Here is a 25,747-nt window from a genome sequence, read left to right on the forward strand (position 1 = left end):
GTAACGTCAGGGGCTGGGCGCACAGGTGAACCGGGAAGGCGGAGCTTGGAGGAGCAGGGAGGCGGGGCTGAAAGTTCCTTAACCCAGACTGGAGAAGCAGGTAAAGAAAGGGATCTAGGGACAGGAGGAGAGGGTACTATTTTCTTTGGGAGAAATGAGGTTCTTCAGTCTAATATTTTTTGAAAAGAGAGAGCATATGTATTTATATACATATGTCTCTGACCTAAAAATAAGGGCTCATGTGTTTGCTGCGGCCCATTTTTAACGTCCCCCAACTCGATGACACTTTGGTTATTGCCCTCTCCCCTCCTCCGTTCCATTTGGACCCGGATAATTTTTAAATCTGTAGAGGAAGATCAATATGGTCCGATGGCAGAGAGTTGCTAACTGTTCAACATGTGAGTAACGGTCGTGAGAGGTTCCTAAGAACCTCTCTCTCCTCAGGTAATTGATCACTATTAAAGGACTAGAGCTATGGGTGAAATTCAAATGATCGAATCCCTGTTTCAACCAATTACTGTCACTTTCTGACTGTGAGAACCCAGATGCCACAAGCTGTTTAGGAAATATTTTATCCATTCAATTCAGACTACCAAGAAACATATCTTGAGAGGACATAGAACATGGCGAAGACATTAATTACAAAGACTAAAGATGTACCCCCAAACATCCTTAATGGCCCTTATTAATCTATTATAAGTCTTTCACCCTTGAATTTATTTTCAATCTGGTTTTGACTCATAATGACATTTAATATTAGCATTTTGAATCCTCTGAATGTCCTGTTGGTGTTTTTTGCTCTTTTTAAGTTTCTGTGGTACTTAAGTGATTGGGGCAGGGGTGGGGGGTTGGGAGGCAGGGAGCACAGCTTACTCCAGGATAGTTTTTTGTCCCAACAAAGAACTGTTGAGGTGGGCTGGTTGTTCCCCACCACTACTCCTGGTTATTGCTAGCACAGTCCTTCCACGTATTGGAAGGTCTAAAGGACCTTCTATATGCCCTCTAGTGGCCTCTTTCTACACAGACATTCCCCTCATTTTCAAGCTTCTTTTGTCCCCAGATTTTACAATCATGAGATTGTATGAAAAGGACTATTACAATTTTCTCTGAATTTTTCATGTTTTTATAGACTTTCATCTTGTCTCAGGTAGTCACCTTTATGGGCATTTACTCCATCAAACAAAATCCCCTCTATCCTTTTAGTTGCCTTTCTTTGGCTCTTCTTTTTCTTTGGATTCAGTGGCTAGCACTGCAGAGTGAGCTCCAAAAGGGATTTCCTGAGGTTTTGTCTTTATTCTGATGAGTAAAGCTGATGAAGCTCATGTTTTGCTTTTTTTCTGGATGGTCAGAACTTTTGCTTGCATTTTCGACTTTTCAAGAGCTGATGTCTTGAAGGGATAATCTACAGCAGCTTCTAGATCCCCTTCCTCGGTGGCAACTGGCAGCTCAGAGTTCATTATCCTAAAGACATCACTCAAATTGTCTTCCCCTGTGTGAGCTGTCTTACACTTGTCCACATGGCAAGTCACCTGCCACTTTCCAGCCTACTCACATAGCTTTAGAAATGTTCCAGAAGATGCTCTCTATTGACTTGACATTTTCACTATGTGGAAAGCAGAGTGTAATTTGTGTACCTAGAAATGTCTCAAAGTATTCCTTTTTCTTAATCATTTAAGAAATGGTAAATTACACTGATTCCCCAGGGATGCTGTTAACATTGTTCAACCCAGAGAAGCCCCAATATTCCTACTCTTTATTTTCTATATCTAAGCTAGTTTTTTATTCAAGATAAAAAAAAATCGTTTTACGCTAGCTGTCTGGCGATAACTTTTAAAATAGTCCCTGTCAGGGAAATTGAGATGGTTGGGCCCCTTTTCACCACCACCACCATGACCATCCAAACCTAAACCAACTACATACTTACATCAGCCTACTATTCAGCCTCCTGCTTCCACATTTGCCCACTTAGAGGCTATTCCCCGCACAGCAGACAGAGAGAACATTTTAGAGCATCAGTCAGATTGTGTCACTCCTCTGCTCAGTACCTTGCAATGGCTCCATCACACTTGGCATAAAATTCAAGCTCCTTAAAGACCCTATATGATTTGGTTCCACTCTCTTCCTTGCTTAATCTGTTCCAACCACACTTACTGCCTTTTTGCTGTTCTTTGAACAATCCAAGCATGTTCCTACCTCAGGGCCTTTGTGTTAGCCATTTCCTCTGCTTGGAATTCCCTTTCCCCAAGTATCTGGATGGCTTGCTCCCACATTCCATTCAGGTATATTCCCCAGTCTCTTCACTCTGGGGATGCCCTCCCCTACCACCCATCTTAAATAGTGGCCTCCACCACTCTGTTTTTCTTTAAAGCATTATCCCTACCTGCCCTATTAGATACCTGTTTGTTGCCCACCTCCATCCCCTAGAATGTAAATTCCTCTAAGGCAAGGATTTTGTCTGTTTTGTTCTCTGCTATTCTCACTTAGAATAGTACTTGGCACTCAGTAAGTGCTTAATATTTACTGAGTGAGAGAATGAAGAGTATAAATTATTCTTGTCTTTTGGTTCTATGTTGTTCATACACAATTTTTGTTGGACAAGATGACACGAACCATGTTTTCTAACCCCCAGCAAAGAGTTTTAAGCTTGCCTGTACTCTTAGTTGAAGAATAGTCTCCGTCTCCTGGGAAAGACTGTCCTCTTCAAACCGTTTTGCAGCTTCAGAGGAATGAATCTGTACCTAGAATAATGAGGGAGGGAGGCCACCCACCTGGCCACCTGGCTATTAAAGGGTGGCAGCTGTGGCAGCAAGACTACCTCACACCAAACTTTGTCCAACTAAAGGTGAAAATCATCGGTTTGAGGTTCCCAAGAGGTCCTTGGAGCACTTTTGATGGAGACCCTTAATGACAGGCACTCACTGGTCCCCCTTACCAGTGCTTCTTATACTTTAATGTACATGTGAATTGCCTGGAGGGCATGTTAAACGTCTCCATTCTGATTTAGTAGGTCTCAGGGTGGAGCTTACAATGATGCCGTCTGACAAGCTCCCAGGTGACACTGATGCTGCTGATTTGTGGACCTCACTTTGTAGACTTTCTGTTACTAGCGCAAGACGGCCTATGATCCTTAGATGGACCTCAAAGATTTGATTATTTTGAAACTATAAATAGAAGACTCTCATTGTTGCCTGCAAGTTTTAAGCTTTTCCTTCTTTAACTTCATCTTCATTCAAAGGAGAGTAAAACAACTTAGATTGGAGCAAAGTAGAGTTCGGAGCATAGGGAATGAGCTTTGCCTGGGTTGCATGAGAACTCAGAAGAGGTGGGCATATCCCAGTCCTTAGAGAAAGTTCCAGGGAAGAGAGAAACCCTGAGTGGCGACATGCAGGAAAAGAAAGAGAAAGACCCGAAGGACTGTAAGGAGGTCCTTTCAGAGCAGCAGCTCCTGGGGAGAGATAAAATCAAGAAAAAAGCCTTTGGACTTAGTTACAAAGAGATCACTGGCAGACTTTAACCTCAGTGTAGGAGAGGAGTGGACCCTGTGCTGAGAGGAAGGATTAAGAAATGAGAGCAAGAATCAGCCCTCACAGTGCACTGCAGAATGTTGGCCCACCAAAGGGATGGTGAGGTCAAGCTGGGATCTAAAAGCAAGAGAGCTTTTTCGGTGCCTAAACAACCATTAGAAAGAGCCAACTGAGAGAGCTGAGTTATGTTAGAGAAGGCAGAGGGCTAAGCACAAAGACTGAAGAAGGGAGAGGTTATAGGAGTAAAGGAAGGGAGAGTAGAGTTTGAAAGGGTGGAGGGAAGATTAAGAATTTCTTTCCTAGAAATTTATTCTCAGAAAGTAAGTCAAAAGGAAGGAAAAGAAAGCTCTGTGTACAAAGATGTTCTCTGCCTTGTAACCAATAATAAACAGGGGGCAAATCAAAAGGATATAAAGGTTTAAACATAAGAAGGCAGTTACACAAATTATGGCTTGCGGTTTGTAAACCTGCAGCATGCTGAACCATGCTGTGTCATTAAATCGTGCCAATTCGAATGCTACATACTGCATCAGAATGGTTTATGAAATGATGTACAGCGAGGAAAAAGCAGATTGCAAAATGTCTTCGCCCGATTTCAATAAAAATAGTGTGGGTTTTGTCAAAGAGTGGAACGGAACGTGGGAAATTTTAGCAAATTTTGTTAGCTAGTAGAACTAAACATTTTTTTATTTCCAGACTTTTTCTCTAATGCTGCCATATTTTTAATTATTATAAAATATATATCAAACAATAAATTAGGAGGTGGCAAACTTTTTCTACAAAGGGCCAGACAATAATGACTTTTGTCTTTGCAAGCCATACAGTCTCTGTTGCAGCTACTCAACTCTGCTGTTGTAGCATGAAAGCAGCTACAGAGAGGATGGAAGTAAACTAGCAAGGCTGTGTGTGCTTCAATAAAACTTTATTTGTGCCATGAAAATTGGAATTCTATGTGATTTTCACATGTCAAAGGTATTACTCAAATATATTCTTTATTCTTTATTGAGAAGATTGGCAAGCTACCACCCATGAGCCAGATTTGGTGCACTGTTTTTATATGGTCTGTGAACTAAAAATGGCTTTTACATTTTTTAATTGTTGAAAATAATTGAAAGAATAATATTTTGTGACATGTGAGAAAGGAAAAGAAAAATACCATATGGTATCACTTACATGTGGAATCTTTAAAAAAAGACACAAATGAATTTATTTACAAAACAGAAACAGACTCATAGACATAGAAAACAAGCTTATGGTTACCAGGGTGGGAAGAGGGTGGGAAGGAATAAATTGGGAGTTCAAGATTTGCAGATACTAACTACTATATATAAAACAGATAAACAGCAAGTTTCTACTGTATAGCACAGGGAAATCTATTCAATATCTTGTAGTAACCTATAATGAAAAAGAATATGAAAATGAATATATGTATGTATATGAGTGACTGAAACATATTGAACCCCAGAAATTGATACAACATTGTAAACCCGCTATACTTTAATTTTTTAAAAAAAGTCAAGGCAAAAATACAGATATTTGCAAACAAAAGAAAAAAAAAGAATAACGTGTAAGAACAAGGTTAAGAAACAAGCAAAAAAACCTTACAGTACAATAAAGTCCCCTTTTCGCCCCTCCCTTATCCCATCCCCCTCCATGTCTCCAGTGGAAACCACACTCCACTCTCGCCCCTGCTGTAGACTTTTACTATATATGTGCATATCTATAAACAGCGTGTGTTTCATGTTTTGAAACTTCGTAAATAGCAACACCTGTACACATGCTTCAGCAACGGGCTTTTTTCACTCTGCATTCTGTTGCTACAAGGAGCTCTGGTTTGTTCATCTTAACTGCCCTATTGTCTTCCACTGTGTAAATATTCCTCAGTTGTCATCTCCAGTTATTTTTATTTTGAACTGTGCTCAGTTAACATGCTTTTTACACATTGCCATGTGCAAAATTTTCTTAAGTGAGATGTTTTCAAAGTCTAGTTTGTCCACTCTTGGTGAGTTGAAATAAATTTAAAGGTTGGGACCTTTAATGAAATAGACAGGAACATTTATACCTTAAAGTTATACAATGTTATGTCAATTATATCTCAGTTTTTTAAAAAAAAGAATAGACAGGATTAGAAAAGATCAGAGTGTATTGCATGTAATAGGAAAAGGCATTGTTGTGCAAAATTTTTATTTCAACTTTATATGCACTTATACATTCATGTGTTTGGGTGTGAATGTGTGTATTTGATTGTAATGTAAAATGTATTTCTTTGTTGTTGTTGTCAGAATATTTCAAAAATCACTGCTTTAAGGTACCTAGGAAAAACACTGCTGGATCACAGGATATGAACAATTTCCACTTACCTAGATATTGCAAAATGCTCTCCAAAATGGTTTTTCCAATTTATATTGGTCCTCACCTCAGTGAGAGTTTCCATTGCTTCACAGCCTCACCTGCGGTAGGTTTTTCTCATGGGATTTTAAATATATCACATACACTTAAGAATTTATAAAACTAATAATGTGCAGTTCAATGAATAATGGTAACATTTGCACTCATGTACCCATCCCCACACTGTGCAACAGGACATCACCAGCTGGGCATTCCCCTTTCTCCCCACTTCAAGTGTAACCACTGTGCAGAATTTTATATTAATCATCCTCTGTTTTTAATTTTCAATTTATGTTTGTAAACTTATGTAATGTATTGCTGGTATTAATGATATTGTATTGTATCCATTCTCCTGTTGTTTGCTTCTTTTAGACAACAATATGGTTTTGGGATTTACCCATGTTGATAAGTGTAGCTATAGTTCACTCAGTTTTCACTGCTATATGATACTCCATTTTATAACTAACACAGTTTATCTATGTTACTCCTGGTCAGCACTTAGTTGTGTCAGGCCGACCTGCAGCCTGAAGCATGAGTGACACAAATAGATGCTTATGGTTGTAAACCACTGGATTTTGCATTGATAGAGTGGCAATAACTGATTATTACAGAAGTGAAATGGAAGAAAAGTAGAAGAGAACAGTGAGCTAGGAGTACTCTTTCGAGAAGCTTAGCTGTGAAGAGGTTGAGTAGTGAGTGTCCTCCTCCATGTCCTTCCCCTCATCCTCCTCCTCCCCCCATCACTCTTGTTCTGCTTTAGTTCTTTAGCTGTCTAAAATATAAGCTCCTTTCCCATGTATGGAGAATTTTTCATTCTATGAAATTTTGTGGGAAACAGAGCCCATCTCCCAGGATTATAGCTTAAAAACGGCAGCTACTCACTTTCCCACTGAGGCATATGCCCCTGTCATGGGCTCTGCTAATAAAATCTGCCCAACATAGACTTTGAATCAGGAGGAGCTTATGATGCGAAGGAAAACCAGCAGAAGAGAATCCACTGTGTTGGCGCACAGTGCCAGCTGTGACAGCAACACCAGAGTCTGGTGCCAGAAGGCCTCTCAGTGTAACTGCGGCATCAAATGCTCATCACTGGAGATAACAGTGTCTCCAGTGGCCCAGCTCTGTGCTGCGGTATTGGCTACCATGCTGTAAGCCAAATGGCCCCTGCATTAATGGCCGCAGTTCTCCACCTCTCCCTGCATCCGTGTCATCTTGTGGGACCTTCCTATTCTAACTCTAACTCACTCTTGTGATTTGCTTTGATCAATGGCTGTTAGCAAACATTGCACAAGCAGAAGCTTGCCCTCTGTCTTGGTCCATTTGTGCTGCTATGACGGAATACTACAGACTGAATGGCTTGTAAACAGAAATTTATTTCTCACAGTTCCGGAGGCTGGAAGTCCAAGATCGGTGTGCAAGCCTGGCTGGGTTCTGGTAAAGGCTCTCTTCTAGGTTACAGACTGCCAACTTCTTGCTATGTCCTCACATAGTGGAAGGATCCAGGGACCTCTCTGGAACCTCTTTTATAGGAGCACGAATTTCAGTCAGGAGAGCCCCACCCTCATGACCTGATCATTTCCCAAAGGCCCCACCTTCTAACGCCATCGCCATCGCCTTGGGCATTGTGTTTTTAACATACGAATTCTGGGAGGACAAAAACACTCAATGGATAGCACTCTCACTGTTGTCCTCTGCCACTGCCATGACACCATGTCTAGGCTTGCCTGCTGGATGATGAGAGACACATGGCACTAGACCAAGTCTCCCTGAGTTACCCCAGCTGAGGCCATCCTGGATCAGCCAACAGCCAGTTGACCCTCAGGCATATGAATGAGCTCAGCCAAAATCAACAAAACTGTCTAGCCAGACAGCAGTTGACCCCAGACACTCAAGTGAGTCCAGCTGAGGTCAGCCCAGCTCAGCTCAGCCCCAGATAAGCCAAACCCCAAAGACTTGTAAACTAAGTACTGTTCATTGTTACATGACACTGAGGTTTTGTGGCTGTTTATGTAGCATGGCTGTGGCCATAGACAACTGACGGTTCTCTGGCCCTCTCCACAGGTCTATGAGCTCTGCCTCTTCTGTGTAAATCAGCCAACAGCTGGTATCTGCTGCTTGCTCTAACACAGAGAAAAGACTGAATGTAAATTAGAAATGTAGAATCAAAGGAAAGATTGTTTGAGCTGGAAGAAACTAAGCATGCTTATGGGCAGAGGATTGGAGGCAGCTGTATTTATTAGGATGTAAGTTTGACTGCAAAATAACAGTGCTTTAAACATGACAGAAGTTTACAGTTTTCCTCTCTCATGTAAGAGCCTAAAAGTATGACAGGTCTGTTCTGTGAATCTTCAGAGGCCTAGACTCCTTCTGCCTGTGCTCTATCTTGTCCTTGCCCAGGTGGTCTGAGGTGACTCCCCACGACACCGGCATTTCAGCTACTGGGGAGAGGGAAAGGGAAGACAGGACTTTCTCCCTAATACCTGATGGCTACATTCACTTCTCCCCCCTTTCAAGCCATTCTCAGAAATTGGCCACATGCCCACACTCAGCTGCAAGGGGGGCCAGGAAAGGCAAACCTGACTCTGGCCACCCACGTGTGTATCTAGAAAGTCTGCTTCGGTGGAAGAAGGGGCGAACAGTCGCAGTTCTCGCCTTGTCGATGGAAAGGCGGGATAATTAGTGGGGCCGGATCTCTATGGCAGACTTTACTACGCATTTGCTTCCTTCTTCCTTGTTAAGGGGACTCATTTTTTGGAGAAGTGGGGCAACCCTGTTCACAGTCTGGGCATACATCTTGTATGCCTAAGCCAATTATGGCAATCCCACTTAGCTTGGCAGGAACTGACTCCCTCAGCCTGCCCTGCAGCTCAGGGCGGCCATGTGACCCAGCTCTGGCCAGTGAGTCGAGAAAGGAAGACTGCTGGGGAGGCAGGGGTGTTCTGGGAAATGATTTCCTTCCCATAAAGAGACAAACGCAGAGGAGAGCTTACCGGCACACTCCTGCTTGTGATACTGGTGTGAGGCACTCTGGCAGTCAGTTTATGACCACAGAAGAAAGGCCAAGAGAATTGCAAATGCCAAGCTAGAGCCTTGCACCTTCCTGAGGATTCAAATGACCATGAGGGATGACTATGAGTGAGCTAGTGGAGAAAGGGGAGAAAAGATAATTTTGTTTTATTATTATTTTTTTTTTATTTTGGAGGGAAGAAGGTAATTGGTTTTTTTTTAGAGGAGTACTGGGGACTGAACCCAGGACCTTGCGCATGCTAAGCATGCGCTCTACCACTTGCCCTATACCCTCCCCTGAGAAAAGATATTTGAGGAAGTGAGAGCATTATGTACAGGAGAAGGAATGCTCAGAGACATTCCTCAAAAAGTTGGATTGGAGTCAAATTGTGAGAACTTTGTATCCAGCAGTATGATTTATTGTCAGAATTGCCTCATTAGAGCTGGGGCTGGTTTCCTTGCTTGTCAGCTGATTCACCAGCAAAGTATGACAGGCATTTTCTCTTCCCCCATTGGAGAGTTAAAAGACATTTGTTTTGGAAAATCTAGGCTCTTGGTGAAGGCAGAGATCTAGATTATATGGGTGGCTACAGGTGTAGGTTAAAAAAATGAAGGGAGTAGGACTCATTCCCAACCCCCGACAGCAAGTGGGATTTCCCCACCCTGGGGGAATGGAGAGGTGCCTGGCCCTGCCCGCCTCGGGGTCTGTGCTTGACTCCCTCCCAGACCCTGGAGTGACAGGATGCCGGATGGGCTGGCTGCGTGGACCCAGGCTGAGGACTGAGCTGTAAGCCACAGCCTTGGGGCTATGAGCAGTGGGACCACTGAGGCCTGAACATCACGCCTCTCATTGTGATCACAGTGGCATGAAGTCCAGAGCCCTTCCCTGAGGTTTCAGGATTGGATAAACGGAGTTCTGTGTGACTCCAGCAAGGGGAGAGAGGGGAGTGAAAAAAACTGATTGAGAGGGGGAGGGTATAGCTTAAGTGGTAGAGTGCTTGCTTAGCATGCATGAGGTCCTGGGTTCAATCCCCAGTACTTCCTCTAAAAATAAAAAAACCTAGTTACCTCCCCCTGACCAAAATAAAATAATTCAGTGATACAATAATAAATTTAAAAAAAACATAAAGCTATTAAAAAAAAAGTGATTGAGAAAAAGTTTTTCCCTAACTCCTTGAGGAAGAAGGCTGAGTCTGATTTCATATTATTTTTTTAAATTAAGATAAAATAATAAAACCACTTTCTTGCATTACAGCGTTCAATTATGGTACCAACTCATTCTGTAGAATACAAAGCCAAGGGGAAGGGAGCTAGAAGAGGCACCAATTATCTCGGTAGCTTTTCTTTTTAAGTTGATGGATTTTTTTTTAACAAGAGAATGTAGATGTGTCTCTAAAAACTCAAGTCCATATATATGCAAAGTATCCATTTTCATTTTTAAAAAATCTAATTAAATTGGCCTGATACTGCCAGGCTAGAAGGAAATCCAGTCTCTATCATCACCAGGGCTCCTCTGGCTCTCAGGGATGCCTCAGAATCCGGAGGTAGAACCTGGTGCCAGAAACCGGGTCCAGCCTCTTACCCGTGGCCGTCAAGGGGGCTGCTGGCAGCTGCCTCCTGCGAGCCCACGGAATGCAGCCTTGAAGCCCACCAGCTCCTGCCTGTAGCCACACGTGAGGTGAAGGCATCTTTACTGAGATGTTAAAGAAAAAAAATTATTCATGCCATCTGTTAAAGACTCTAAGGATAACTGTCTTCAAAAGGGACTATTGCAATGGAGGTTCAGTGTTTAGGGGGAGAGAGGGGGCCCAATCCTGAACACAACAAGAATAAGTGGAGATTTATAGATGAGTAGCAGGGTGGGGGCAGTGGATGGAAAATAACCAAGAGGAAACATCAAGGCTAGGGGATTCTTGCCGAAGGCAGGCCATGGTTATCAGACACCAAAGGTGGGGGATTTTCACTCAAATCACTTGGCAGGATTCTTGCTGAAACTGGACTAAGTGGACCAAGGACAGAGCCCAAGGAGTGGGTCTAGTCAAAAAGAGGGCTCAGCTTGACTCAAGTCTGATTACAGGGAAAGTTTCTAGCACTAGGGGTCCAGCCCCTCCCCAGTTCAATACTCAGACATCCTTCTGAGATCCTGCTCCCTCCCTGCAGCTCTGCCAGTGAGGACTGCAGGGTCTCAACACCCCCTGCCACCTATGTGGCCACCTTGATTTTTTCTTTTTTGACAAAGAGCAATACCTTTAGGGAACTCATACAAATTAAAAAAAAAAATAACATCCTAATACCTGAATGTATTAGGTAAAGGACATAAATAATATGGAAAGGGCAATAAAACTAGTTAACAAATACTTCTAAAATATTCAACCATAGGAATAATAAATAAGATGCAAATATTAAAGACTTTTCACGTACTCCATAGGTTAAATGGAAAGAATACACCAAAATAAGGGGCGAGGGTATAGCTCAATGGTAGAGTGCATGCTCAGCATGCGCAAGGTCCTGGGTTCAATCCCCAGTACTCCCATTAAAATAATAGTAAGTGAATAAATAAATAAATGAACCTAATTACCTCCTCCCCCCCCAAAAAAATAAACAAATAAAAATTTAAAAAGCATTTTAAAGAATAAATCAAAATAGAAAAGAATTTTAAAATAGTAATACCAAATAATGACAAATCTATCTTAAAAAGGTATGCACATATACTTCTGGTGGAAGAGAGAATTAGTAACAACCATTCGGTGTTTTGTCTGTATCTATCTAGAGTTTTTGTAATTGTTTATTTTCTTATTTTAAATTAACTTTATGCTTTAAAAAATACATATACACACACATATAGTTGTGGTAGGCACTCCAAGTCAGTCCTCAATAATCCTGTCTTCTGGTACGTACACCCCTGTGTAGCCTCCTCCTCATGGGCCCTCCAGGGTGCCATGTGTGACCAGCTGAAATGATAGATGTCACTCTGGAGATTAGGCTGTAAAAGGCACTGCAGCTTCCATTTTGCTCTCTCTCTCTCTCACTTGCTCTGGGGGATGCCCACTGCCATGCTGTAAGGACACCCAGGCAGCCTATAGAAAAGCCCACGAGGTGAAGAGTTGAGGTCTGTGCCAAAAACCAGCAAGAAACTAAGGTTTCCTGCCAACAACTAAGTGAGTGAACTTGAATGTGGATCTCCTCCCCACAGTAAAACCTTCACATCACTGCAGCCTGAGCCATCAGCTGAACAGAACAAGAGACCCTGAGCCAGAACCACCCAGCAAAGCCACTCCCAGATTCCTGACCCACAGAAATTATGAGATAATAAATTTTTGTTATCATCAGCTTCTAACATTTGAGGTCATTTGTTATAGAGCAAAAGATAACCAATATAATAGTTGGTGGGGGAGTAGTAATGTACACTTAAAGAGGTTTTTTTTTTTTAAGTTTTTTATCCTACCTCTAATTACACCCCCAAACATCCCCCCAGATGCCAGTGCCCAAAGACTGGACTGCCACTGCCAGACTTTTTGTTATAAAAAGAAATCTCTTTTTAAAAAAGGGCTACTGCTGTTTGAGTCTCTGTTCCGTGCAGCCAAATGTACTCTTACAGGTGCCTTAGGCTCTTACAATGTGCTCATTGTCATTGTTTTCCTCCCTCAACCCAGTGATATAAGAGCTCCAGCTGAAGGGAGCTAGCAGCAGCATCCTCTGCTGGGATCACGTCTCAAATTGTGGAAGGAACTGAAAATACGAAGTTCTTTCCATAATCTAAGACACTGCAAGATGCACTTTTATTTCAAGTACCACTGAGAGAAAAATACCAGTCATTAAATTATACCTCAATGCTTTCTCATCACTTTGAATTTTTATTTTCTACTTAACAAAATGATCTTTTTAGATCTATTTAGACAGATTTTTAAATCACATATTGATGCCTATAAGAATACTCAACTTCAGGAGAAATCAGTAAAATGCAAAAAGGCACTTTCTCTTTTTCAGTAGTGCCATCATCCTTAACATATTTGCTTTTGTCTTCATGCCTATTGCCTCACAGTAACAATAGCTGCTGAGACTCTGTGCATCACACCACATTCAAGTTAAGAAGAAAGAAGATGTAAAGATAGTAATAAGATCCTCACTTATCAGAAAAAATTAAAGTCTTCCTAGAGCTCCCAGAAGATTTCTGCATGTGTGTCATTTGCTAGAACCGTGTCCCATGGACATTGTTGATACAAGCAAATACCTGGAAATGCAAATATTTTACTTATGTCTAAATTCATTGCCATTCTAAGCAAAAGCAGACTTCTGTTAGCAAAGAAGAAGGAAATGCATAATGCAGAGGAAGCTAATGGTGTCTTTTGCAGCATAGCTTAATAAATAGTAGTTTTACATGTATAATAAATAGTAGTTACCCCCGGTATAAAGCAAAAATAATGATAGCAAAAATACTTGTGTAGTACAATGCTTACCATGTTCCGGGCACTGTTCTGAGTGTTTTAAATAAATTAACTAGTTTAATCCTCACAGCAACTTTATGAGTTATTGTTCTTGTTTTATTGTAGCATTTTTTGTTGTATATGCTATGCTCATAATTAGATTTATAATCCTTGGTGCATAACATATTCCTCATTGATCCATGCATGGCTCTTTTATTTACTTTTAAAATATTAGTTATTTTTAATAATGTAATAGGTACCCTCATATCCTCCACTCAAAATAAAATTAAGATCTTCTCAGTAATTCGGGTCTGACTTTATGGTCTGCTCAACCCATTTCGCTTCCTCCCCTGACTGGAGTTGATCATCATCTAGAATCCTAAGTTCATCACTCCTTCACTTTCCTGATGTAGTTTCCTTATACAGCTTTATAGTTTTATTGCATCTAAAATATGTGTGTATGTGTATAATATATATCTGTAGTTGTCTTTAATTGTATATCTTCTTTTGGTACTTTTTTTTACTATTACATTGCTAAGATTCATCCAAATTGTTATGTGTTGTTACAGTCATTCAATTTTTATAACCATTTAACATCCCATTGTGTGAATATGTAGCAGTTTATTCATCCTCAAACCATTCTCAATTGAAGTACCTATTATGTTCTTAGTGATTTTTTTATTTTCTGGCTATTAACTGGACTAAATGTGTCACATCCATGTTTGCTAATAGCTTCATATGATTTGAGTGGTTCTCTTCATCCTTTTTAAAGGCTGCATGAGATCCCACCTCTTCTGCAAGACTTGCAATCATGCTTTGCAAATAATTTGCCTTATGTGATCAGTTATTTACACTGGGCTCCCAGAGAGGTGCTGACCAATAAAGACTGATTTGATGGGCCTGGTGCACATAGAGGGCCCTTAGTTTCAGCCAAGAGGAATATTGGGGAGAAAGGGGAAATTGGAAATGTCAGTTCACTGGCGAATAGTTAGCTCCTTGTTATGGTCACTTTTGCTTCCCTGGACAACCTTGCAAATGTGGAATCTTGGATTTTTGACCACTGTGATAACCAGAAACCTCTGTGCCTCAGAAAATTCCTTAACACTCTTCCCACAAAAGGTAGAATCCATTTCCCCTCCCCTTGTATATGGACTGGTGACTGAAGTGAAGACACGGTGATGCAGCTTCCCCTGGCTCACCCTTTTGGGGACAGTGGCTTTGGGGAAGCCAGTCAGCAGGCTGTGAAGAAGCCCAACTGAGACCACACAGAGAGACCTCATGGAAAGTCTTATATGGAGAGGAACCGAGGCTCTCAACTGACAGCCAGCAGCATTCGCCAGACATGAGTGAACGAGTCTTCATGGAGAGGACCCCAAATTTGTGAGTGGTGACAAGCTATCTTGGATGGGCCCTGTCCAAATTCCTCATCATGCAGTGTTAAGCTAACCCCCTGTGTTGTATCCGAAGTCCTCAACCCCCAGGACCCATATGCATAATAAATGGCTGTCTTATGCTACTAAGTTTTGGGGTAATTTGTTATGCTGACTGGTAATATTAATGGGGGAAAAAAGTAACTGGTAGTCCCAATTTAAAGATGTGGGAGCTGAGGCCTGGAAAGGATAAGTGCAAGTAAATGCAGAAGCCAAGGTTTCAACTGTAGCCATTTGTTTTGAAAATTTGCTGTTCTTAACCCAGACGCCTCCCTTAGATTGTCTGTAACCTATTTCTTCCCTTGCATTTTCAGGATACCCTTGATGGCTCAGACCATGACTTATTAACTTGCTCCCTCAATGCTGAGATTGAACCTGGGAGGGCAGCGCTTCCCAGAAAAAAAAAAAAAATTCACACTCCATGCCCTAAATATAGCCCCACTCAGAAAGGATTAGACTGATCTGCAGATTGTCAAATGCGACCTGCCCAAGTAAGATAAAGGCTTAGATCAGGGCTAAAAAACAGAATATTTTAAAATAAACATAACACACTTCTATTGAGTTCAAAAAGGAGGATGTTAAAGTAAAGTGGAAGAATAAAAATCAGCTTTCTTTCACATTATTTTGTTATATTAATCATTTTTTATTTTTCTAGTAGTTTGTTTAAAAATCTGCATAGAGATATCTTTAACTTAAACACTATTTAAAATGTTATAAATATTCAAAGATGGAATCAGAATCTCTTCTAGTTGTGTAGGAGTTGAAATGATGTATCATTTTTAGTAAATTTCACAAATAAACAAAAAAGACTGCACTGTCACCAACTACTTTCCATGGTAACATTTTTAGCTCTTGGTTCCAACTAGGACAGAGTTACCCCGCTATCCTTCCACGATGCCAGCTTAACCATTTCTGGGGCTACAAAGATACTGTGTTAATGAAAGCTACACCAGCATAAAGGGAGCCAATGGGATTTATTGAATGATCCAGATTTACTGGGAATTCATGGAATAATTATATTTTCATAAATTTATTTTTATTAAAATTGTGTATGTGTCATAATAATACTTAAAAGCTTACAATAAAAACTACAGTCCTCTGTACCCCTCCACCCCTAGTCATACTTCCCACAGGCAACCACCTCAGTTCTTCTGTTTCCCCTCCTATGTACCTCTTTATCTCTAAATTATATACTTATACCAATATTTCTTGATTAATCATTTTTAGACGTTATCTATCGACTTCCCATCATAATAGTGAGGACTTCTTATCCCCTACACACATACGCACTGCCTTTCCTCCCAAACTCCCAACATGGCTGTATCATCATTCTCGGTTATATCAAGACTACAGCTGCACAAATAGTGTTAGTCATAGTAGCTCAGAGGAGACACGGTGGTGATTGGAATCTGGCGGTGACAGTGGAGATGGAAAAACAATGACTGATTCAAGAGATATGTGGGAAGGAGAGTAGATGCAACTCAGTGGGGGTTTCTGAATGTAGGGGATGAGAGAGAGGTTAGTCCATGGGCAAATGGGCAGGTGCATGCTGGTATTTACCGAAATAGGAAACACCGGAGTAGCAGCAGGTAGGGGTGGGGTGGGAGAAATTGTAAGCTCAGTTTGAGACATGTTGAGCTTGAGCGGTCCAAAGGGAGTTCCCAAATGGAGGCAGAAGAGTTGAATGTGCTGGGTTGGATCTCCACACAGAAGACTGGACTGGCTTTGGGAGTCGTCAGCACGTAGATGGCAACTGAACCACGGGAATGAACGAAGTTACGTAGGAAGAGAGGATAAAGTGAGAAGAGTGTCTTGGTTTGTTCAATGAGGAAGACCAACATTTAAGAATAAGCAGAAAGATGCCAGTAAAGGAAGGAATTGCCAGAGAAGTGGAGAAAAACAAGGTGAGTTTGCTGTCAGGAGCTAAGAGAAGATTTAAGAGGTAAAGAGTGATCAGCTGAAGCGATAAACATACGTTTCCAGAGATGATAAGAACACAGATGATGTAGAGGGAGACAGATGTTTCTTCATTGTAACAGAGGAAGGGGGTGTGTATTTGGAAATGGGATTTGTGGATCTGGGGGCAGAAATCTGGGGATAGATGTTGCAGAGAACACCCAACAGGAGAGGAAGTTAACCAGAGAAGTGTTGTAGAGTTTCCCGTCAGTGCTGAAAGCCCAGCTGAAATTGGTGACCATGAATTAATAGTGGTACAAAACTATCTCGTAGGACTTTGGTCTAGATTATCCTTGGAGGTTTGGACAAAGAATATGGAAAATCCATATGGGCAGAAGACTTTTGGTGGAGAGTTCTGACTTTTGCTATTTCAGCATGTTGTTTGTGATCTCTAATTCTGTTTGCATCAATTTGAGGAAATGTTATTTTTTAGAATTAGATTATCTGGTCATCAAATATATTAGCCCAGAGTCAACTTAAGGACAAGTACTAGAAATTAAACCTATAGGTGCCTTAAACTTAGAATGAGCCAAATAATAAAATGAATCACATAAAGTTATTAGTAAAATTGAAGGTTACTTGAAAGATGAATCAAGACCTCTTCAAAGTCCTGTTGAAGAACCAGAAAATTAGCAGAATGACCTCCCATAAGGCAGGGGTTGATTCTTCTCAGGTAGAGTTAAGAGCTTCATCCTGAATTGTTGTAAATAACTATGAATGAGTCCTCTCCTGACAAGAAAAAATAATCAATATCTAGGAGTCTGAATGCATAAATAGTACAAATATATACCCCCCACCATCAACGAAGAAATAAATATATACAAGTATAGCTATAAGATTGTAATTCTAACACAGTGCCTGGCGCAAGGAAGCTTTTAGTAAGTACCTATTATTATTATCAGTATTATTTTATTCCCTTATTTCATTTGACTGGCATATTTCTGAGAAGTAAATGTTTTAATTAACAAAATAAAAGCAAACTTTTCTATTGACAACATACAACTCGAGAGAAAGAAAGAAAAGCCCACACAAAGATTTTAAAAGTCACGTGTAAGAATACAGAAAAAAAATGTTAATAGCAATATATTCATGTTACAGAAAATGTTACATCTGCTCTATCAAATGAGATGAAGAAACTTCTAAAGCAAGAACCTCAAACTCCAAGGCCTTCTGGGGTCTGGCAAGTAAAATAAGTGGATGAGGTTCAGGGGTATAAAAATAATAGGGAGTGGTAGAGTCTGTAGCAACAGAACAGTATCCACCCTGTCGGAAAGCATTTTAATTCAAGTTCTTTTAAAAGATTGTGCTGTTGAAACAAAACATGTTTGAGGGCCATGTTGCAATTTTTCACTCCCTGCATTTCTTAGTCCGTTCTACTTTGCCAAGTTAAAGACCGTCCCCTTCTTTTACAGCAATCAAGAGTTCATCCTTAAAAGTTTTACTGTGTAGGATATAAGAAGATGGGGAGGGAAGGGAGGAAAGGAGAAAGGCTAGGAGAGACAGGGAGAAATGGCCCTGAGAGTTCCTGAGAACACATGGCTAAGACAAGGGACAGTCGGGGAGTGGTGGGGGGTGGTAGTGCCAATATTGGTGAAGGGTCTGCTCTAATCAAGGCTCTTTTCTAGTCGAGGGCCTGTTAGGAACTGTGTGTTAAATGGAGTCTCTGGGCTCACTGAGCTCACAGATTTCTGAGGCAGACAAGGCACAAGTGGGTTGAGTGTTAAGATTGGTTTCAGAGCCATACAGATGTGAGTTCAAATCCTGATTTTGCCACTGATCAGATGTACAGCTTTAGGCAAAATTAATCTTAATTTCTCCAAGCCTAAAGTCCTCATTGGCAGCCATTAGGATGATTATTATACATATAAAAAATAGCAATTTCAAACAATGTAAAAGATATCACAAGACAATATATGATTTATTATCAAACATAAAGACAATAGTGGCCCTGAGATTAAAGGGAGACATCTTTTTATAAGGAGATGGTAAAAACCATAGACTCAGCGAGATAAGCACAGAGAGAGAAAGGATCTGCTGGTTTCTTTAAAAGGGCAAAGTCAAGAGAGGTACTGGATCTGCAGTGGACGGCTGGTCCTCATTGGCTTTAGCTTCAGTGAAGATTAGACATATTACAGCACAGGCTAAGTGACTGTAACGAAGGAACCACCAAAGGCAGTGGCTTATTTGTGATAGGAGTTTACTTCTCTCTCAAGTAACAGTGATGCATGCCCTAGAAGGTGTTTCCCATTTTCAACAAGGGCTTCCCATCAGCTCTGATCACGGCCAAGAATCAGAAAGGAGGAAAAGCAAGGAGAGAGAAATTGATGTTGGGAGACAATGAACAGTCTTTGCCGTAGATAGACCAAGGGAACCAAAACATTTTATGAGATTTTTAAAGAATAAAAAGAGGAGTCTACTCTAAATAGAAAAGAAGCAAGATGCTACAAAAATGAGAAACTCGTAACTGGAAAGGTGATAACTACCATGAATTACAAATAGAATAAACACAAAATTGTAAAAGAAGACATCTAAATCATTAAGAGCGGGAGAGGGAAGCAAGGAAAGCCACTGTGGAAAACGGTATGGAGATTCCTCAAAAGACTAGGAATAGACTTATCATATGACCCAGGAATTCCACTCCTGGGCATGTATCCAGAAGGAACCCTACTTCATAATGACACCTGCACCCCAATGTTCATGGCAGCACTATTTACAATAGCCAAGACATGGAAACAGCCTAGATGTCCATCAACAGATGATTGGATAAAGAACAGGTGGTATATTTATACAATGGAATACTATTCAGCCATAAAAACCGACAACATAACGCCATTTGCAGCAACATGGATGTTCCTGGAGAGTGTCATTCTAAGTGAAGTAAGCCAGAAAGAGAAAGAAAAATACCATATAAGATCACTCATATGTGGAATCTAAAAAACAAAAAAACCCAAAAAAACCCATAAATATAAAACAGAAACAGACTCATAGACATAGAATACAAACTTGTGGTTGCCAAGTGGGTGGGGGGTGGGAAGGGACAGACTGAGATTTTAAAAAGTAGACTAGATAAAGAAGATTATACTGTATAGAACAGGGAAATATATACAAGATCTTGCGGTAGCTCACAGCAAAAAAAAATGTGAAAATGAATATATGTATGTTCATGTATAACTGAAAAATTGTGCTCTACACTGGAATTTGACACAACATTGTAAAATGACTATTACTCAATAAAAGAAATGTTTTAAAAAAAAGAATAAAAAGAGGAAATCTGCTATATGTTTCAGGTAGGTGGGAGGCAGTAAATATAGCAGGGCCCATTATGCCACAGGGACCTTTGGTATGAGATTAATTGTCTTTTTCCACCCTAGTTTTTCCTTAGAGAATTCAGTTGTATCAAATTGGATTACTTATAGTCCTGTGTCATAAAAAAACAGTTGTCATTAACACAATGCATGGTCCACTTTTATTTACTAATTTATTTGCTTTTTATACCATATTGATCATTTGTGACTATCCTCATTCAATCCAAGAAATAGGAAATTAACTATAATTCACATTCATCTATACATCCCTTCCCTATCCTTAATCCCTGTACTTCAGAGGTAACCACTACTATCCCAAATTTTGTATTAATTATTCCTTTACTTTTTATATAAAACTTTATCCACATATATATTTAAGCCAAACAATATATTAATTAATTTTCATTATTTTTGAATTTTACAGAAAGGTTATCATACTATATGCACTCAATCTTGAGAAATATTTTAGCTGGTATAGAATCTTAGGTTGACAGTAATTGTATTTTAGCACATTTATAATTCCTCTGGATTTTGGTTTCCCTTAGAAGCCTAACTATTGCTTTTATGAATAAAAAGACCCTTGGCTATTTTTGAGATTTTCTCTTATTATTTGGTGTTCAACAGTACCATATGTGTAGATATAATTTCCTTTTATTTATTCTACTAGAAATCAGAGGTCTTGAATTTGTGGTTTGTTGTTTTTCTTCTGTTGTGCAAATCCTCAGCTATAATCTCTTCAAACTTGCTGCCCTATTCTCTATCTTCTCTCCCTCCCTCCTTTCTCTCTTTTTCTCTCTGAGTCATAACATCTTTTTTTTTTTTTTTGGTAGGAGGGTAATTAGGTTTATTTATTTTTAGAGAAGGTACTGGGGATTGAACCTAGGACCTCATGCATGCTAAGCATGCGCTCTACCCTCTCCCCTATAGCATCTTATTATAGCCTTCATGTCTCTAAACTTCTCATCCATATTTTCCATCTTTTTGTCCCTCTGTACTACTTTCTGGAAAATTTCTACTGAGTTATGTTCTGGTTAACTACTTATCACTTCATCCGTGTCTAATCTGCTACCAAATATGCCCACTCAATTTTAAATTTCAGGTATTGAGTTTTTCATCTCCAGAAATTCTACTTGGTTCTCTTTCAGATCTGCGAGGTTCTTTTCTTTTTATATTGAATGACAATTTATTAAGGATCAATCACTGCGTTGGGGTTTGGTTTGGGGTTGGTATTTTTATTTTTTAATGTATTTTTATTGACGTACAGTCAGTTTGCAATGTTGTGTCAATTTCTGGTGTACTCACAACACTTCAGTCATAAAGGAACATACATACATTCATTTTCATATTCTTTTTAACCATAAGTTACTACAAGATATTGAATATAGTTCCCTGTCCTATAGTGTATAAACTTATTATTTATCTATTTATATATAGTAATTTACTAGGTTATTTTCTATGATTCCTTATTTCTACATATACTTACAATATTATCTCATTTGTTTAAATATAGTAATCAAAGGAACTTCTGACACATGCTACCTAATGTCCTTGAGAACATTATGCTAAGTAAAATAAGCCAGTCACAAAAAGATGAAAACTGTATTATTCCATTTTGCTATTCTGGATTCACCATATCCAGATATGTATCATATCCAGAGTAGTAGAATTCATAGAAACAAAGTAGAATTGTGGTTGTTGGAGGCTGGACATAGGAAATAGGGAGTTGTTGTTTAATGGGTACAGAGCTTCAGTTTTGCAAGATGAAAAGTTCTGGAGACTGACTGCATAGCAATGTGAAAAGAGTTAACACTGTTGAACTGTACATTTAAAATGGTTAAGACGGTAAATTTTATATTATGTGTATTTTACCACAATTAAAAATAAAATAATTTTTTAAATGTAGTAGTTATAAAAGTGGTATTTTTGCAGTTCTTTTTCTGCTGTCTGTATTTCTGCTGGTTCTCACAGTGCCTTGTTCCTTGTATATTCAGTTGTTCTTTTTCTAGTGTGTACTAGTCATTATCCCTGAGAAATGACTGATGGTGATTCTTTGAGGACCATCATAAAGATGCATTCCTCCAGAGAGGATCTGAGTTTGCTTCTGCCACGCACTTTGATACACTTCCAGTTCCAGACTACTTTAAACTAGATTTATGTGTTTAAAGTTTTCTCAGTATTCATGTAATCTAGGCTAGAAATCTATAAAAAGGTTAGCTGTGGTTACAATGTCTCAAGGAAAGTTCTTTTCCCCTTATGCTCAGTGCAGTACTGAGTTAATTTCCTTTGGAGTCTCTTAGGAGAAGTATGTGCGGGCAGGGTTACATGTGATTCCCCTTTACTCTAATCATAACCTTTTGGGGGCCACGACTAATATAGAGAAAGCCTTGTAATAGACTCCTCACCTTGGTAGACCCTGAGCTTTAATTTCATTCCTCCTTACCCTACAGAATTCTCATGATGAAGTTCAAGTTTTCCCAGAACTGCAAATACCCTCAGAGCAAATTTGACTTTCATGCTTGCTTATCTGTTCCAATTCCTGAACTCCTGTAGTCTTTGGTCTTCTACCTCCTACCTTGTCAGAACTTCTGTGCTTTCAAGAATATTTAAAAACTATTTTATCCAGCAATATTAGGTTTGTTTTTTTTTAAGCAGCAAGTTGGCCCCCATAACCTAGCAATCAGAGGCCCTACTTTATTTCCTTTTTATTGATTTCTGTTCTTTGTTCTTTATTTTCTTCCTCCAATTTTTGTTGTTCTTATTGTTGGTTTTTTTTCCCCCTAACTTCTTGAGTTGAATGCTTAGCTCATTATTGATTCTAAATTTCCCTTAAAGTACACCTTTCATTATATTCCTTAAGTTTCGATGTGTAGTGGAGGAGTGATTGCTCAAAGCCCAGCTGTCTTCATCAACTCCTCACCCCAGCAGGGCTATTGTGCTACCCCAGTTTCTCTCCTGAGGTACTTGCACACAAGGTCTGCACAAATGCAGCCAATTTTCCCCATCGGGGCAGCAATGGTTGCCCAAAGCGATGCTAAGAGATAAGAGCATAATTTAAACTAAATTTTTCTACTCAATGTTTTCTAATACTGGCTACATATAAAAATCACTAGAAAGTTTTTAAAAATATTGATAATCTGGGTCCAATCCAGAGAATGTTCTGATTGCTGTGGGGTGGGGGGTGGGCATGGGCACTTTCAGTGATTATAAAGTGAAGCCTCAGTTGAGAGTCACTTTTCTAATTTATCTGCTCACTGCCTCCAACCCCAGACCACTTCCAGCCTCCTCCCCACTCACATCCCCAATCAATTTTAAACAGTTGTGTCACATCTCCCCAAAGCTGCTGCTGCCTGGTTTCCATATTTCTGTCTGTTGTTTTTCCAGGTGAATTTGGGGAAGGAGGCAGAAACCCTGGTAATTTACCTCATCATTGGCAGGAACCAGAATTCTCCCACATATTGTTTGTCTTCCCAGAGAGGCTCAGCATGAGACAGCAGCACTGGTGTGGGATGACCGCCAAAATAGGCACCATGTTATCAGGGGTCTTTACCATCATGGCCACCAGCTTGTACCTCATCTTTGAACAGAAATACTTACAGGGAAGCAATTGCACTGAGGTTACCTCGCAGACCAAGAGTACAGACATCCTCATACAACAGTTAATCATCTGCTGGAGTTGGACTATCATCTTCTTTCTGTCTTTCATCACCATCATCATCAGCTGTTTGCTCATATACTCAGTATATGCACAGATTTACAGGGGCTTGGTGATCTACATCATCTGGATCTTTTTCTATGAAACTGTAAACGTTGTGATACAAATCCTTACCAACGACGCCTCTAACATTGGAGAGGTCAGAATCATGCGCTGGTTTGGTTTGGTGTCCCGTATACTGACGCACTGTTTCTGGATGTTCTTTGTCATCACCTATGCCTACATGATCTACAAGAATCAAAGCCAGCGCAATATAATTTCCTACAACAGACGTATTTCTACAGGCAGTGGAGAGTTCCCACGGCGGAAATCAAAGATAATCAACTTTACCCACCACTATACTGAGTAACATCAGCCCTTTACTCTCCTGTGAGAGGCAGCTCTCCCAGGTTATCGTGGTGGTTCAATTTCGATCTCTTGCACTTTTCAGCAAGTAGAGACAGAACTACCACCCTTTTGGGGGAATGTGGAGAAAAATGTGATTACAGTCACAACTGGAGCACCTGCTCATTGAGGATGTTTAGTTAAAGGACGTTATTTGCCAAGCACTCCTTGAGTTCTTCTGGTCAGAACCACTTTATTGGTCAAAATGAAGAGGCATGGAATGAAATGAAGCTGAATTGCAGTCTGACAGTCCTGTCACCTTGGTATGTCTTCACCACCCTTCAACCAGCAGCTAATTTAACTCTGGGACAGGCAAATTCATATTAATATTTCAGATTGTTGTAGCACAAAGAATATTGTTGGTGTCTTGAGGTGGCTTTGTGCTATGGTTTTTCTCCCTGTCTTCTACACTACAAAAATAGAGAAAAATCATACTTCATTTTCTGTCTCGAGCCCCCCTCCTTCCAAATTTGTCAAGGGACCCAAAAGGCACTTGGTTAATCAAAAAGGTATTTGTTACACTTTTATGTCTGTTACCAGACACAGAGGGAGGTCACAAAAAAGTGTAAGATATGAGGCCTGCGCTTGAGGATTTTGCACTTTAGTGGGAGAAACTAAATCACCATTGATGAATCAATTAGCCTACTACATAACAGTACGAGATTACACATTAGCACCTATCACCATACTTCACTTTGAGCTCAGGTTCAGAAACTGTCAGACGCAGTTTAAGCCAGGATGGAAGACAAACAGCAAACTTCTTCTTCAAACATTAGACACTGTGTTAAGCGTTTATTTAATAGCTTTCTTGAGGTATAACTGACATATGATAAACTGCACATGTTTGAAGTATATAATTTGAAAAGTTTTGATGTATGTATATCCCGTGAAACCATCACCATAATTGAATTCATGACCTCATGTACCACCCCCAAAAGTTTCCTCCTGATCCCTGCCTCCTGCCCCTTCCGGTATCACCCTTCGCCCTCACAAGGCGCTGATTTGCTGTCTCTATATATTAGTTGGCATTTTCTAGAATTTTACATAAATGGGATCATACCATAAATAATCTTTTTTTTGGCCTGGCTTATTTTGCTCAGCCTAGTATCTTTAGGATTCATCCACGTGTATGTGTTTTGATAGTTCGTTCTTTACTGCTTAGTATGCCATGGCATGAATGTACCATAGTTTATTCACTTGCCCGTTGAAGAACATATAGTTTGTAGTTCAGGGCAATTATGAATAAGAACATATAAACATTTGTGTACAAGACTTTGTATGGACTTATGATTTCATTTGTCTTGAGTAAATACCATTTTAACTTTTTAAGAAACTGGCAAACTTTTTTTTCCAGAGTGTATGTTCCATTTTATATTCCCACTGATAGTGTATGAGAATTCCAGTTCCTCCACATCCTTGCCAGCACTTGGTATTGACAATAAGTTTTTCATTTCAGTCATTCCAACAGGTACGTAGTGGCATCTCATTGTGGTTTTAACTTTCATTTCTCTAATAACAAACGATGTTGACTGTCTTTTCATATGCTTATTTAGCATCCTTATATCTTCTTTTGTAAGGTGTCCAAATCTTTTGCCCTTTTCTCATTACATTCACTAGT

At 39.9% G+C, this 25,747-nt stretch overlaps 1 protein-coding gene across 1 annotated transcript; it reads left to right on the forward strand.

Annotated features, from left to right (window-relative positions):
• The first annotated feature begins 6 nt into the window (after positions 1-6).
• Positions 7-24,097, forward strand: TMEM217 (transmembrane protein 217). The gene is made up of 2 exons (XM_006202052.3): positions 7-100; positions 23,415-24,097. The coding sequence occupies exon 2, from the start codon at positions 23,516-23,518 to the stop codon at positions 24,092-24,094; it is 579 nt and encodes a 192-aa protein (XP_006202114.1). The 5' UTR covers positions 7-100; positions 23,415-23,515; the 3' UTR covers positions 24,095-24,097.
• Positions 24,098-25,747: the final 1,650 nt, after the last annotated feature.

The sequence above is a fragment of the Vicugna pacos genome, chromosome 20 (assembly GCF_048564905.1).
Source record: "Vicugna pacos chromosome 20, VicPac4, whole genome shotgun sequence".
Taxonomy (NCBI): domain Eukaryota; kingdom Metazoa; phylum Chordata; class Mammalia; order Artiodactyla; family Camelidae; genus Vicugna; species Vicugna pacos.

Coding starts and splice junctions, on each gene's coding strand:
- TMEM217 (XM_006202052.3), top strand. CDS start 23,516: ATGAGACAGCAGCACTGGTGTGGGATGACCGCCAAAATAGGCACCATG.